The sequence below is a fragment of the Paramormyrops kingsleyae genome, chromosome 5 (genome assembly GCF_048594095.1).
Source record: "Paramormyrops kingsleyae isolate MSU_618 chromosome 5, PKINGS_0.4, whole genome shotgun sequence".
Classification (NCBI taxonomy): Eukaryota; Metazoa; Chordata; class Actinopteri; order Osteoglossiformes; family Mormyridae; genus Paramormyrops; species Paramormyrops kingsleyae.
This window is the reverse complement of record NC_132801.1, coordinates 26,548,279-26,564,961: the sequence shown is the minus strand read 5'-3', so window position 1 is coordinate 26,564,961 and position 16,683 is coordinate 26,548,279. Positions and strand designations below refer to the sequence as shown.

Below are 16,683 nucleotides of genomic sequence, written 5' to 3'. Positions count from 1 at the left end.
ACACTCAAGAAAGATGCATTTATTAATATTATATACAAGTATGATGTCAGCACAGTACATAACCAGGAGGGCTCCTAGATTATCACCCTTTTAAGGTTGACTCTGACTGAGGAGTATGAACTTGGGGGGCCATGCTGATTTTAAGTTACTGGGCTGTTTTTGGTCTGATTTTGAAGAAGTCATTTAGTCTAATTTGCACCACCTGTCTATTCCACATGCCTTGTAGAGTTCGGTGTGTTGGGCCTGTGTTTGCATTAATCTTTGTCACTAAGGAAAACCCCTGGTGTTAATCTGTGTCTAAAGCATGTAGCGTTTCAAAATGCAGGTACATAGTTATCCCCTAGCTGTACATGTGTTGCTGGATGCGGCATGTAGCCATCCAAGTCGGTAACAAATAGCAGTATATTGCGGCATATATTTTTTTCCATGGACCATATAATTCTGATTTTACCAAAGCTCCAAAGACTGGCTTTTAGAAATCTTGTAATTATGTGTATTATTTGTAAGGCAAATATAGTCTGGTTATAAATCTACAGTCATTACAATAGTCTGCAATTTCATTTACCCCCTCCTGTGTGTTGTGGTTAACGCATGTTTGGCACTTATCTTATGACTGGACCGGGCTACAATGTGGTTCAGTTTTGGCAAAATTAACCAAATAAATCTTGGAACCGCAATAGTGGGTTTTTTTTTTTTTTTTTTTTTTTTTTGAAGCCTTGGTGCACAACAGAATTAAGGTGTCAGTTATCCTTGTCAGTGTGTTTGAGTTACTCATCTTAAAGTAATAGTTGACGTGTGCTGTATGCTCAGTAACTGTGTTTGGGGCTCTGTCATATTTGCATGGGGAGTTTGGTAACATAAGTCACAGTATAGTGTTTGAAATGGATGGCTTGAGGATGATCACATGACGATACACTGGGCAGCCCCACAGCAGTCTTTGATGATCGCAGCTCCTGATTTGGTAATTGAGGGCTTGCCTGGAGGTGGTGGGGGGGTGGTCTTTAACTTTGGGGGGCCTTGCAAAAATAAAGAAAATTGCACAATATTTCAGCTGCATGGTGAACAGTGGTCCTTGACTGTACTATATGGATTATTAGGCTGAACACTAGCACCTTTTCAGGGTGTTAAGGGTTCTGAACAATACCTTCGGTGACCTTGGTCTGCCTCTCCAGTGGCAGCAGTTTGAGCCTCAGGAATTCTGCCATCTCCTTATCCTCCTCCTGTTCCCTATGAGGCGAGTCCAGCACTGAGGTCTAGCACCAGCTTTGGCAAAACATTTGATTTCCAAACTAAACACAGAACACGATGCTTAGTCACTTTGGGTGTGAATGCCATTCTGTCAGGTGCATTTGGGTGTTGCGTCGCTACATTCATCACTTCACCTACGTTAATTTAATTGGTCAAGTAACGCATTGTGTTAAGTCTGGGCTGGCTTTCAATCTAATATCAGTCTCTGAGCCACAGAAGATGGTTACCTTAATCTTTCCACCTCTGCGTCGTCCACCAAGAAATCTCTCTTCTGGACCAGTTTGTGAATCTTCAGAATGAGCTCCTCCTCTCTCTGCCTGTGCTTATTGGTCTTTTCCTGCTCTGATGGTATGACATTGGGCCGTAAGAGAGCAGTTAACCCTGTTACAAGCTGCTTCGTTTAATATGCTCTCATAAACACCTGGCTCCATCACCAGTCCATGCATCTGTCAATTTGGAGCAAAATATAACCGTGCAGTAAAACTCGCATCAGCCACCAGAGTCTGAAGGAGCTGTTTTTGTCTTACAGTAGGACAACACCCAAAGAGCACATTTTGTTTCCTTGCTCAAAATAACATGAAGCGACTTTAAATGTGTGTCTATTACGTTTCCTCCCCCTCTACTAGACATAAAACAGGATTATTTATACATTTACTTAATATTTAAAGGACAGCTTGCTAATTTACTGGGAATCTATTTAGGTACTATCCAGGAAAAGGAGCTCATTAGTTTTCGCCTGTACTTCTATCAACTTATTACGGTGGCTTTTTTTTTCCCTTTCCCTTTTAAACTGAGGATGTTCTTAATCTGAGTGAAACACGCAGCCATACCGATGGTCGGGCTGTCAGAGCTCCAGCTGTCAGCCTGTCGTTTGGGCTTCCTGTCTCTTACCGGGTACTGCCACGATCTTCCTCAGCTCCTGCTTCAGCTTCATGATGTCCTTGCACAGCTGAATATCGTCCATCCTAACAGCACAAGATGACAGACGGACCACGTCCTTCAAAATCTGAACCTTGCAGCTCAGCCTCGTCGATCAGCGACATTCAGAAGTCAGGTGGGCAAGATTGCACTGATTTTGACCATATTGTATTCAAACAGTTAAAATAGGTGACTGGAGGTAGTTGACACAACTGTCTAGTATTCATGCTGGTGCCCTTAACTGAACCATCCCACTGCTATAAGCCTATTAATAGACATGTCCAGTAGGGGGAGCTGGGGATGCCTAAGCATTGCCCTGTTTTTCCTGAACTATTTACTCATCTTATGCATGCCCCTTTCTAAGCTGGGAGCACCTGCCCCTCAAAGTCCCTGCTAAGCCCTGCGTATGAGGTCTGTGTGGAAATGAGACGAGAAGCTATAGGCTTGAATGTTGAAGGCACTTTTATATCAAGTGATTTTATTACAAGAAAGCAGGTGTATGAAAGTGGTTAGCAGATAATCTTTCAGGGAGGTGGGCCGGGTGCTGATCGCCCCCCCCCCCTCCCCCCAATGGCCATCTATTAATCCCCATCCTCTGCCGCTAGCAGAGAGAATGCCTGTCAGGCTGCTGGGGCCTCAGTCGCTCTGCGATAAAGCTGGAAGTGATGAGCGATGAGTCATTCCAAGCTCCCCCCAGCAGAGGGCAGTAGGGTGGTGTGCTGTCTTGTGTCTTCAATGTAAAGGTCAAACTAGGACCCTAAACGCCCAGTCAATCACATTGTGATTAAAGTGAGCTTGATAAGCACCCTACCTCAGTGTCAATGGTCAAAAACAAAGACGCCTTGGGGATTTTAAATCATGCCAGTCTGACAGGGTACAGGAAGCTTTTTGGCTAATGACTGCAGTGGAGACCGAGAAGGAATCGTGATGCTCGACTGCCATTCCCTACAAGATCAGGCTGGAGCAGCTGTTCTCGTTTATCCTTCTGGAGGAGAGAACTGGCAGGAGGCAGACTGTCACACAGAGGTGCTTTTTGTCTCTTGTGTGGTTTAATTAGTTCAGACTAGAGCGCAGCAGTCTTGGCTAAACAGGTTTCCCCAATCTCTGGACTGAAATGCCAAAGCTTATGTTTTAGATGTTTGACTTCACACCTCCCCTGCAGTATAATCATGAGCTTATGACCCCCACCAAAAAAGTACAGAATGCAAAATGCCTTGATATTAGGTCCCAGTAATAATGCAACAGCTGCACCATCCTGCTGTAAATATCTGAGTGATCTTAATCGCTAGTCATCTGCTGACCTCTGAATCCACCACATTACTGGAGCAATCATACGCTCAGACAGCTGTGCTGCACGATCCGGGAAACATTTTCCATTCTCGAGAGAAAAGCCTGGAATGGCCGGCAAGCGCGACGCCGACACCGTGATACTCACATGAATCGCAGCTCAGACTCACGACGTACCAGCACCTCACGCAGACGCTGGATGCGAGCCATTTCCATCTCAATCTCGTCGGGGGACATGGTGCTGTCCACCATGGAGACGTCGGGCTGAGCTGTGGAAGAGAGAGTGCGAAGGGCTTTGGCGTTAGGTAACCATCAGCGAGGACAAATGGAGGACAGAGGAACTCCATCACGTGCTACTGTAGTTAAGGAACACATCTAGCTAATGTGGATTAGCATGAGTAAGTCCCAAGTACAAGCCGCCGATTCCTTTTCTGTTCCTAAATTCTGCAGTTTTGCTTTATAATTTGGGACTGTTATTTTGGACTTCCTCTGCCAGCCCCTGGAGGATGGGCTCCACTTCTGAGTCTGGCTCCTCCCTAGGCTTCTTCGTACTATAGGGAGTTTTGTCCTTGCCACTGTCACCCTGCATTTGGCAGGAACACACACACACACAGATGTAAAGTGCTTTGAGAAAATAAATTTGAATTGAGTTGAATTGTATATGGGATATTTGGTGCAGAGCCTAATCAGTAATTGCACATTGCAGCCGTATGATATCTGGCTGATTGCCATATAAATTTGACAGTTTAACTGACATGACATGAGACATAGATGGAAAAATACAATCAAATACTGTTCTGTGTGTGTGTGTGTGTTAAGGATGCAACGGTACTCGGTAAAATACCGGACCGTTCGGTACGCGCTGCACGGTCCGGTACGCCCTTGTGTACCACGGTATTTCGTTTTTGCACTTCCTTTTGAAAATGGCGATTAATGCTTATCAGGCTCCAGTTAAACAGTAAGCGCCAATGAGCGAAAGCCCTCCACCGTGAGTTAATGTCCAATCACTGTTGTGGCTCCACCCACTCGCCCTCTCACACTGACGTAACTGGAGCTGAGCTCGCAGCTCGGTACGCAGACGCAGAAAAAAAGAAAAACAAACAAGTATGGCCAGCACTAGCGGAACAGTTGAGAGGCAGAAGTTTGAAGAAGCACCGGCTTCGTACAAATGTCCAGTATGGATTTTTTTCGGGTTCGCTGTAGAATACAACGACCAGGGAGTCAAAACAGTTAATAGAAATGTCACTGTTTGTAAACATTGCCTAACACGTGTCCCATACGCTAATGGAAACACGAGCAATATGGCTAAGCATCTCAAGCGTAGTCATGCTGATATAACGGTTCCTGAACGGAGGACAGACGAAAAGGTAACTGCAGGTAAACAAGTGTCTATCGAAAAAGCTTTTCAACAGACATACCCTGCTACATCCAATAAACAGAAGAAAATAACGTGCAGTGGGAACGTTTATTGCTAAAGATTTGCAACCCTTTTCTGTTGTCGAAGATGCGGGGTTTTGCCACTTAATTAAAACGCTTGACCCACGTTATGTTGTGCCCTGCCGTACACATTTCAGCGACGTTATAATTCCCGACCTCTTTGACAAAGCGCGCAAAGCCATCGAAAACGATTTGGCTCAAGCACAGAGCCTCGAGTGGAATATAGAGTGTTTAGAGCACTTTAAGAGGCACTTTAACATTTTTTAAAGTGTTTTTGTTTACATTTTGTAAGTTTGAATTAACATGTATAGATATTTTATACATAAATAAGAGCCATTTTATTATTTGTTTTCTTGTGTTATTTGTAGTGTTGTTTTTAAACCGAACCGAAACCGTGGCCCAAATACCGAGGTACATACCGTACCATGGGATACCTGTACCGTTGCACCCCGTGTGTGTGTGTGTGTGTGTGTGTGTGTATATACGTGTGTGTGTGTGTGTGTGTGTGTGTGTGTGTGTGTGTATATATGTATGTGTATGTGTGTGTGTGTACGTGTGTGTGCGCGTGTGTGTGTGTGTGTGTGCGCGTGTGTGTGTGTGTGTGTGCGCGTGTGTGTGTGTGCGCGTGTGTGCGTGTGTGTGCGCGTGTGTGCGTGTGTGTGTGCGTGTGTGTGTGCGCGTGTGTGTGTGTGTGTGTGTATACGTGTATACGTGTGTGTGTGTGTGTGTGTGCGCGTGTGTGTGTGTATACGTGTGTGTGTGTGCGCGTGTGTGCGTGTGTGTATACGTGTGTGTGTATACGTGTGTGTATACGTGTGTGTGTGTGTGTGTGTGTGTGCGCGCGTATACGTGTGTGTGTGTGTGTGTGTGTGTGTGTGTGTGTGTGTGTGTGTGTGCGCGCGTATACATGTATGTGTATACGTGTGTGTGTGTGCGCGTATACATGTATGTGTATACGTGTGTGTGTGTGCGCGTATACATGTATGTGTGTGTATGCGCGTGCGTGTGTGTATGTATATGTGTATATTACACACACACACACACACACACACACACATATTTTGACTACTTTTGTTTGACAATTTAAACAACATACTGACACGAGACAGACAGCAAAATACAAACTGTCAGTGCTTAAATGTCATTTGGTTCTATTTATCACTGTTTTTCTTGCACTATGACTGAGATCATAATCTCAGCGTTTCACCCATGGATCATAGAGCTGAAGATGACAAGAGAGAGAGTTTGGTCTGTAAGGCACAGCTGAAAGAGTGTTATCACAATTATCAGGAGACCAAGAGTATCCCATCTGTTCCCACCAACCCTTGTTGTTTTCCGCTGATCTTATCACTCCTAGTAACCCTGACATTCCCGATGCCTGCTCCTGGTTCTGCTGCAGTCCCAGTTCAGTTGTGGGTTCTTTTGTCCAATTTGCAATTGCAGGCCAGGGCCGTTTCCCTTTATTTATATAAATATATACACTGCTCAAAAAAATTAAAGGAACACTTTTTAATCGGAGCATAGCATCGAGTCAATTTAACTTCTGGGATATTGATCTAGTCCGTTAAGTAGCAATGGTGGTTGTTAATCGGTTTCAGCTGCTTTGGTGTTAAAGAAGTTAACAACAGGTGCACTAGAGGGGCAACAATGAGATGACCCCCAAAACAGGAGTGGTTTAACAGGTGGAGGCCACTGACATTTTTCCCTCATCTTTTCTGACAGTTTTTTTTCCCACTAATTTTTGCATTTTGCTACAGTCAGTGTCGCTTCTGGTAGCATAAGGTGATACCTGGACCCTACAGAGGTTGCACAGGGAGTCCAACTCCTCCAGGATGGTGCATCAATATGTGCCATTGCCAGAAGGTTTGCTGTGTCTCCCAGCACAGTCTCAAGGCCATGGAGGACATTCCAGTTAGTCTAGGAGAGATGGACAGGGCCGTAGAAGGTCCTTAACCCATAAGTAGGACCAGTATCTGCTTCTTTGTGCAAGGAGGAACAGGAGGAGCACTGCCAGAGCCTTACAGAATGACCTCTAGCAGGTCACTGGTGTGCATATCTCTGAGCAAACAATTAGAAACAGACTTCATGAGGGTGGCCTGAGGGCCCGACGTCCTCAGTGGCTCGATGGGCATTTGCCACAGAATACTAGAATTGCCAGGTCCACCACTGGCGCCCTGTGCTTTTCACAGATGAGAGCAGGTTCACCCTGAGCACATGTGACAGAAGTAAAAGGGTCTGGAGAAGCTGCTGAGAACATTATGCTGCCTGTGACACTGTTCAGCAAGACCATTTTGGTGGTGGGTCATTGATGGTCTGGGGTGGCATATCCATGGAGGGACACACAGACCTCTACAGGCTAGACAACGACACCTTGACTGCCATTAGGTATCGGGATGAAACCCTTGGACCCATCATCAGACCCTACTCTGGTGTAGTGGGTCCTGGGTTCCTCCTGGTGCACGACAATGCCTGGCCTCATGTGGCGAGAGTATGCAGGCAGTTCCTGTAGGATGATGGAATGGATACCGTTGACTGGCCCCCATGCTCGCCTGACCTAAATCCAATGGAACACCTCTGGGACATTATGTTTCAGTCCATTTGATGCCACCAGGTTGCACCTCAGACTATCCAGGAGACCAGTGATGCCCTGGTTCAGATCTGCGAGGAGATCCCCCAGGACACCATCCGTCGTCTCATTAGGAAGATGCTCCAACATTGTCAGGCATGCCTACAAGCACGTGGGGGCCATACAAACTACTGAGTACGATTTTGAGTTGCTGCAAAGAAATTTCGGCAAAATGGACCAGCCTACTGGATCATTTTTTCAAACGATGTGGCATCCTTTCGTTCCTAACACATGACCCAGTCCGTATCAGTATAGATATACAGCATGATTTTTTCCCCCATTGAGATCTGATGTGTTTTCAAAGCGTTCCTTTATTTTTTTGAGCAGTGTATTTATTTATTTCCCTACCTCATCCCCAATAACCTAACCCTTGCTGACTATTGGATGGTTCCGGTCATTTGGACCAGAGTGATCCTAAGAGAGCATTAGCAGCATTTTACCAGTTGGCGTTTTGTCACTAGGGTGTCACCGAGTGCACACAAAGCTGTTTTTGATGACAGGACCCATCTTTCAGGCTGATATCTAATCTGCCGAAAAACATGGAACCATGAGCAAAAACACGCAGAGAGATTTTCAGGGAAGCATACCGACAGGAGAGTGTGAGATTCCTTCGGGTCAAACTTTCAGGGGGGGGGGGGTTCAAAAGTCATTATATATATATAACCTCTCTTTTGGCTTGGGACATGAAGCAGTGAGCTTCCACTCACTCACAGGCATAGTGTTATAACCCACTGAGCCACACACCACAGCCACACTAACACCTTGATGAACTTTCTGCAGAAAAGCTCCTGAACCAACCTCATCCCACACATCTGACTGCAGCTGGAGAGACCCTCTCATTATTCTCAGTGGTGCAGTCCATTGCAGTCAAAGGTGGGTAATTCAGGTCCAGAGAGTAAAAGTCCAGACTAGGGATTTGTTTCAACCGACCAGTTGAGTACTACTGTGACACTCTATGCTGAACTAGTTGGTTGAAACAAACTCTTGGTCTGGACTTTTACTCTCTGGACCTGAATTACCCACCTTTGATTGCAACATAATTCTTTTGAAAACACACCTTACTACACTCTAAGGACACAGACTTATAACACAAGCATTGCTGTTTCCAGTCTCTGGCAAAGCTGTTGAGCCTCATCTGCTCCAGGAAAGCATCCAGTTGGGGGGAAACTCTAAGCTGCTTTCAGTAAAAATACCAGTGCAAAGTAATTAATAATAACTGCAAAGTGAACTGGGAAGGACAGCAGAAATATACAGTACAGATATTTTATGGGTTCCACTGAAATAAAGGTAGCTGATTATGAGAAAGATCTCGGTATGTATGTTGATGCTTCCATGTCCCACTCTCGCCAATGTGGGGAAGCAATAAAAAAGGCGAACCGAATGTTGGGTTATATCTCTAGATGTGTGGAGTTTAAGTCAAGGGAGGTGATGTTACACTTATATAATTCCTTGGTAAGACCCCACCTAGAATACTGTGTGCAGGTTTGGTCACCATACCTCAAGAAGGACATTGCTGCCTTAGAAAAGGTGCAACGAAGAGCTACGAGAATGATTCCTGGTCTTAGAGGAATGTCTTACGAGGAGAGGTTAGCGGAACTGAATCTGTTCAGCCTTGAGCAAAGGAGACTAAGGGGGGATATGATTCAGGTCTATAAGATTCTAACGGGTCTGGATGCTGTTCAGCCAAATGACTATTTCAATATTAGTCTAAATACTAGAACTCGTGGCCATAAGTGGAAATTAGCGGGAGAACATTTTAAAACAAATTTGAGGAAGCACTTCTTTACACAGCGTGTAGTCAGAGTATGGAATAGTCTTCCTGCTATTGTAGTGGAAGCTAAAACCATGGGTTCCTTTAAATCAGAGCTAGATAAGATTTTAACAACTCTGAGCTATTAGCTAAGTTCTCCCCAAACGAGCTTGATGGGCCGAATGGCCTCCTCTCGTTTGTAAATTTCTTATGTTCTTATGTTCTTATGACCCTACTCTCCAGGGATATATGGAGATACAGTATATGTAACACTGCTTGGACTAATGATTCTCTCCGGTCTTTAAAAACACATCAAAAATGGTTGTTTACATTCTGCTAATATTCTCTTACTTCCCATTGAGTCACCAGCAATAAAGACATGCATTACACCTCTAGGCCTCATATGTAGCTATCTGGAAAATGTTCTATAATGTCAACTACATCCCAAATATAAAGTCTCTCTGTCTCGGCCTTGGTGTCTCATTGGCTGGTTCTGCACAAGGTCCTGCTTGCCTTCTCAGAAGCAGCACAGCTGAATCCGAGGAAGTCTATGACAAAATTATCAATGACATCTAAGACAAATATGAGGCAAGAAGGATCCCTAGTCTTGGTTGTTGGCCTAATTATGGGCCCCCGCAGAAGTTCTCGCTCTGTCTGGTGGGTTTAAATACCATTTCAATGAAAATTCAGCAGTGGGTCAGTAAAGAAGAGGCCTCTGGCTGAACGAGAAGCAGAATAGGGATTAAATAGCAAGAGGAATTAAAGCCGCACAAAAAGTCACTGGAAATAAATCCGCTGATCACTAATCAATCAAAAAACTTCTTCACATAATGCAAAGTTGATTTAACAAATGAAAATAGCCCATAAATATAAAAATTCTCTGCCGAATACTGTGCTAAGCATTTCTGCATAATACTAGTCTTTTACAGACCTAACATAAAATTACTATTTTACAAAGTATAGAACTGAAGGTCATAACTCCTAAATCCTTTTTGGTCGGCTCTTACCGGATGTGTTTCACTATATTTAGTACAGTTGCAAAATCTGTAAGTGAAATTATACTCTTACAAACAGCTGGAGAAATATTGTAATATCTGCAACTGCAAAAATTGTATATTGTATTATTTATATTTTAAGAGTTTCTCTTCATGCAGCAGCAGCAGCTTTTATTTATTCTTTTTTTTTCCCCCCCAACTTAAGAAATCTACTAGGTGCGTGAGCATAACACTCTTACAGCCCCTCAAATGGCTTTGTGTTTCTTTTGCAATCATAGTCTCCACTGCCAAACTGTTTTTCACTCTGAATGAGCAGCCACTCTGTAGTACAACCACAACAGGACCGGAGTTTTTTCTTTTGATATGGTTTTTAGTTTATGAATGAAAAAGGTCACTGTCAAAACTATGAACTATGATGAAAAATCTGAAAAATATGTGTTTAGATGCTAGAAGGGTCTGGAAAACAACACAAACTGGCAAGACTTAACCTCCATGCTGTGAAACTTTAGTCCTGCGGATCAGGAATAATATTCAAGATTGATTTTCTTCCAACATTTTTGAGTCCAGTTTCCATCTCGCCTAAAATAGCAAATACAATAAAAGGAATATGCTCTCTGGAGTCAAAAGTCCAATAAAATATTGACACGCTGACATTTAAGGGGATAGTGACCTCACACAGATGCACAGTGGAATGTTAGGAAAAGGATTCTGAGAGGCTGACTTGTGTTACACACTTTACCTTGAGCTGTAATATTTCCTAAATGCCACAACCAGCAGTTTTTATTAAAGACGGAAGACATGGGTAAACTGGACAATGATGTGAAAGTCCAAGAGAGTCTTTGAAAAAGTTCAAATTTAACATTACTGACATTTAACTTTATCATATTTCAGTTTCACGGTGAGGACAGTTCCAGATAATCTGTTACATCTGTAACTGATTAAAGGGACAATAAGACAAATGAGACAAAGAGACAAGCATAAACTGTACATCTGTATACTACATTTTTACAGCCCAGGAGCTTGGTGGAGAATAAAAAGCTTGTACTTTATTGAAGGAAAGGCTTGATTAATAGAACATATACATGTTATAGCCACACCGATTTATCTAGGAAACAACAAAACTTCAGTACCGATCTTACACCCATAATTCTGCCTTTAATCCTAGTTTTAAATTAAATGACTTTTTATAGAACCCCCTCCCTATCAGATGCACACCCACACACATCCTCCCACCACCTGGGTGGTGACAAATATGGCACACTTTGTCAGCTCCAGGAGAATCCGGAATCTACACATTCATCACAGGTCATCCTCGTTTGTATAAATATCCCTCTGGTTTCATTTGGTACCAAAGCCAGCAATATCTCCCCGCTGGTCCGAGAGGGAACAGCAACACAGAACTAGCTAAAATTAGGCACTGACATTTCTATTAATACTGATAAACTGAATGAGTCTGTGAGGGTTTTTGTCATCACCCAAATTCTTTCTCCCAGCAGGTACGACAGAGTCTTTTAGAGGACAATTAAGAATAAATAAGGTATCTCGGGTGAAGCAAGAGGTCCATCTTTAAACTAATTCTTGGTGTTGCTTAGTGGTCATGACTCAGGAAGCCACTCCTCAGTTATCGATTAACGAAGGGTAACAGATGAGCAGAAATCCCCTGCTGGAAATTTCCTTTGTTTCAAAAGACAATTTCCTTTTTACGCTCATGAATGATCTGACCGCCTCAGTACTGTTGGGGTTCAGCAGTAGCGAACAGAGAGCCTATAGTGCCCTAGAAGCAACAAGGCCTGCTTCTACTGCAGCTCATCAAACCAGAGTTGGTGCCCTTAGGGTAGGTGACCACTGAGCTTCACCTCAAAATGACAGACGCATTAGACAAAGCCACACCTGGCAGCCTCGCAGATGGGAGGTAAATCTCCCAGTATACTTCGCTGTACAGGCCAGGTCTGACCTACCCAATCACAGGCTTGGCCCCCCACAAGGCTGATTACATCCAAAGGCCACACCTCTCCCTGGCCTCCCTGTGGTCCACCTGACCTCTCAGAGCTCAAGCCAGGCCTGGCACAAACCCTTCAGTTCGACAGATTGGAAGGTTACAGCACATGATCACAGCTCATGTGGGGGGGGGGGGGGGGGTAGCCAAAGCCCCTCGGTGCAGCAGATCGAGGTTCAGGTCTCACTGCTGCCTTTTGCCCTCTGATGCCACAATGCTGCTCTATTTTTACCTGAATGAAAAAGCTTCTCTTCTTAGCCTATATACTGTGTTATTCTCGGGCAAATAAGGCTTTTCAAATCCTTTACTCCTTAAAAGGAAAAGGTGTTATGGTACTCGAATGAACAGGTACTTGGTTTGATAACAACATAAGTGGTCTTCAGTTACTCTGGTGCCCAAAGCCTTTATTATAGCTTGATAATGTCACTGTGTTTATTTTTGTATTCATGTTTAGCCATACCATACACCACATTCTGGGATATTTCTCATTCTATTATTATATGTAACATCATCCTTGGTTGCATCTTTTACTAATGAAATAGATTTACATCTTAAGAAACTTAATCCATAAGAAATGTCAGAGAGAATTCCACCAGCTTCACACATGAATGATATTTCTGATACATCCTGCTTTTTCTCCACATCTTTATGATAATCAGGCTAGCTTAACCCATCCATCCATCTTCAAACTGCTTTTCCTAGACAGGATCCTGGGGGGGATTTGATTTATGAATTATTCATTGTTTTGGCTACTAATTTGTTTGTTTATAGGTTTCATAAATTATTTACATGAAGAGAGAAAGTGACCCAAAGAAATGGAAGTACTAGTACTGCTGGGTATGATTATCCAGTGTGTAATTAAACCACAGTGATCTACCGAAAGCGGGCTAATCCGCACCAGCCTCCCCCGCCGTACAAGCAGACAGTTTACTTGCACATTTGCATCATCCTATTGCAAGGAATGTCACAAGCACGTTCGACCTGTCTAAATTTACAACTAGCTTTTTATATTATGGTCACGGAGATCGATTTTACTTTCTTTCGTTTGCGGTAAGTAGGAAGATCAAATTTTTGAAGCGTTTAACTTATGCATTAAGATTACCGGATTGATAACACTGACGTTGTGGAGGCAGTACGGCAGTAGGCTATTGACACTGATGTTTTTCAGTGCTTGCTTTCGGAATACATGAAATATCCCACTGAATAAACCCATCTTCTGTAAAATACGTAGAAATACTGAGCACGTTACGAATGCTTACCTTTGTCTGTCTGCCACTCCGTGCCCTGCACGGTGCCGTAGCTCTTCATCGCCCGCTCACTGTCTGTGATGAATTTCTTTAGTTCCATAGTTGGTATCAATTGGACTGTAATCCGATATTTAAACTGAAAGATCTGTCCTAACTTGTTTGCTTTCTCTGAGCTTTTCCCTCTTCCTTCCTATGTGTATATGTATGATTATATGCAACAGCGATGATCACTTTCGTCAGGTTTTAAGGCTCCGCCGACCCATGGCGTTGAGCATCTTCTTCTGAGCTCCCCTGACGTGTCTTGGATGGATGCACAGAGCATGCGCAGACTGGACCGGTATCCAGAAGCGGGTACTAAAGGTAAACAGCCGGTTATTGTCGCCTCCATAAGCGTAAATTCCCCGTCACTACTCGGGAACTTATGATCACTACGTTAGCACTGTCGTTTTGTAGTTCGTGCGTGTTTTTTAGCAGAAATTGCATAAACTAATGGCAAAAAATTAATTTCCATATTTTTACACAAGTAAGGACTAGTACAAAAACATCAACTAATTATCCTGATGGTTTCATGGTTTAAGAGTGATTGTTTTTTAGGAAAAAATCAGCAAGGCTAATTACACAATTAAGAAAACCAGTCAGAGGTGATGAGGCTGAAGTGCTAGTGTATAGGCCCTATACATAATTTGTACCACTTTTACTAAAACTACTTGAACTGTCTTCTTACTCCGTATCCTGGTCAGGGGTTGCAGGGGGTACTGTAGCCTCGCCAAGTGATACTGCTGATGATACATGAATAAATAAAAAAAGGATCCTGGAACGTGGTCAAGGCAGCAGACTACGTGCCAACCTCGTCCTGCCGCGAGAAGCATAGGAAAATGCCCCACAAGAGGGCACACGTTGTGTGTAGGCTACTCATCACAATAATGGCCATACCACAGAGAAAACTGAGGAATCAGACAGAAAACAGGATATTCTGGAGGAGTGCCATCAATTTGATCAGCAGGCATCTACACCGACTGGCCTGTCCATTGGGTGACATTAGGTATCAAGGGAAACGTTTTCACTTAATCCAGAACAGCCTTTCTCGTTTTGCAAAGACTCCCCAGCATATGTTTATTGTCACTTTAATACATTAAGTAATTGCCAATAAAACACCAAAAGTCCAAATTAATATCGTAATCATGGGTATCAAGTTTAACAGAGACATCATCAGCAGGGGGCGCCATATCGGAACAGCATAATGTTAATCATTACATTAAAAGTGTGGATGATTGCACAGTCTGTTACAGGCTGCAACGTTTTTTTTTTTTGTTTTTTTTTGGGGGGGGGGCCGTGGGGGATGTGCCATGCCCCCTCGTTAAACTCCTACGGAATCCATGTGTTTATCAGCTGTTTCCATTTCTCATTAGTCCAATGTAAAGACCGCGTCAAAGTATGTTTCCCCAGTCTTGTCATTGACGTCCGTCTTGCGTTTCTTCGATGTTCCTGTTTTGTCTCCCTTCTAGTAAACCCTCGTTCACCCGATCTCACGGCGTCTGTGCTGCTTCTCCGCCGAAAGGCGTGACCCACACGGAAATAACCTATATAAACATATATGTTTTAATATAGGTTTTGATATAGGTTTTTAATATATGTGACATATATAAAATTGGCCGTTTTCCTATAGTGAGATATTTGTACATATAATATAGGAAAACGGCCAATTTTCTACATATATGTACATATAGTATAGGAAAATGGCCAACTTTATATATGTCACATATATTAAAAACCTATATGTTTATATAGGTTAAATGGACTGCATTTATATAGCGCTTTTCTACTCTTACGAGTACTCAAAGCGCTTTACAATTTATGCCTCATGTTCACCCATCCACACGCCAGTGGTGGAGGCTGCCATGCAAGGCGCCAACCTGAACACCAGGAGCAATTTGGGGTTCAGTGTCTTGCTCAAGGACACTTTGATGGGGTTAGAAGGAACCAGGGCTTGAACCTGCAACCCTCCAGTTGCCGAACGATAGCACTACCTTCTGCGCTACCATATATCCCTTGTCAATGTTCTTTCAGTGGGGGGTTATGCATGAATAAACTGTTATTAATTTTATTTGTTTGCTTCAGGTTATTTCCGTGTGGGATGTGAATCTGGAAGTGACTTGAAATTGGAAAAAAGACTTGATTGACAAAATAAAAAAAACGACAAACCATTTTGTTATACATTTCCTTCTTTTCCACTATTTTCATACAAGAAAGAATTGACCTTGTAAGTGTTTCAGGAAAACGTGTAGACATCATAGCTTTCCATCTCCTCTCACTTATTTGCCATAGTTAAATTCCATAACATGCCAATTACATGTGATACCAATTTCACGTGTTCGCACATAAGTTTTTTGCATTTTTTTTTTTTAGTTAGTTCTTAGTTATTGCCTTGATAATAGAAAATATGAGCTAGGCATCATGTATGACAGTTGCCAAAGTGAGATATGAGCTAAAATGACCAGATCCTGCCATGAGCTATATAGGAGACATATCTTGTATGTACATATAGGGCTTATATGTGGATATAAAGAAGCAATACAGGAGACCTACAGTATATGGCCTGTATATGCACATATATGCACCTCAATTTTGCCTATATATGTGGCATATATATACGCATATATGCAGCATATATATTATCATATATATGCATATATACTGCATATAGGTTTCATATATGCGCATATATCCTCATATAGGTTCTTTCCATGTGGGAAGTTAAGATAGACTTTTGGGGTATCCCGCAAAATTGGGATGAACAAGATTCACAATACTTTTCCGTTACTAATTATAACTGTATTGTGACCATTTAAGTACAAAAGATAGAATTACTTGACCGACAAGTACAAACCTAAAGGATACAGACTTGTCCAGTTAAGTGTATTTTAAGCACTAAACTATGGGGGTCAATGCATACCATGTAACTATGAAAGTTTAATTTATAAATTAGGCACAATAAGAGATTAACAATAAAGACTAATAATAAAATGGAATAATTATGACAATATAGTGTAATAAAAGTGAATGTGGTCACATGTGATACCAGGACAGTCGACCTGATAATCGAGACGCCACTAAGTGACTAAACAGCGGTACCATGTACAGGGTGGATACGCTGGTTGAAGCGGTGATTCAGGTCCCGT

At 42.8% G+C, this 16,683-nt stretch overlaps 1 protein-coding gene across 2 annotated transcripts; it reads right to left on the bottom strand.

The window, feature by feature from the left end:
- Window positions 1-3: 3 nt before the first annotated feature.
- bmerb1 (bMERB domain containing 1) lies at window positions 4-13,800 on the bottom strand. 2 transcript variants are annotated; one of them, XM_072712484.1, is made up of 6 exons: window positions 13,517-13,800; window positions 3,602-3,722; window positions 2,140-2,213; window positions 1,476-1,590; window positions 1,145-1,289; window positions 4-1,016 (listed from the first exon to the last, which is right to left on the bottom strand). In XM_072712484.1, exons 1-5 carry the CDS (start codon window positions 13,602-13,604, stop codon window positions 1,190-1,192), a joined length of 498 nt encoding a protein of 165 aa, XP_072568585.1. In that variant the 5' UTR covers window positions 13,605-13,800; the 3' UTR covers window positions 4-1,016; window positions 1,145-1,189. The 2 variants fall into 2 exon arrangements, with proteins under 2 accessions (XP_072568585.1, XP_023680930.1); XM_023825162.2 differs by having other exon boundaries at window positions 1,145-1,227; window positions 13,517-13,794.
- Between the last annotated feature and the right edge of the window lie 2,883 nt (window positions 13,801-16,683).

What these genes read in the sequence shown, in the direction of transcription:
- bmerb1 (XM_023825162.2), bottom strand. Translation starts at nt 13,604, where the DNA reads ATGGAACTAAAGAAATTCATCACAGACAGTGAGCGGGCGATGAAGAGC. An exon ending in GGAGTGGCAGACAGACAAAG is followed by an intron (nt 3,723 to 13,516) that starts GTAAGCATTCGT and finishes TCTCTTCCACAG; the next exon opens with CTCAGCCCGACGTCTCCATG. An exon ending in GAAGATCGTGGCAGTACCCG is followed by an intron (nt 1,591 to 2,139) that starts GTAAGAGACAGG and finishes TCATACCATCAG; the next exon opens with AGCAGGAAAAGACCAATAAG.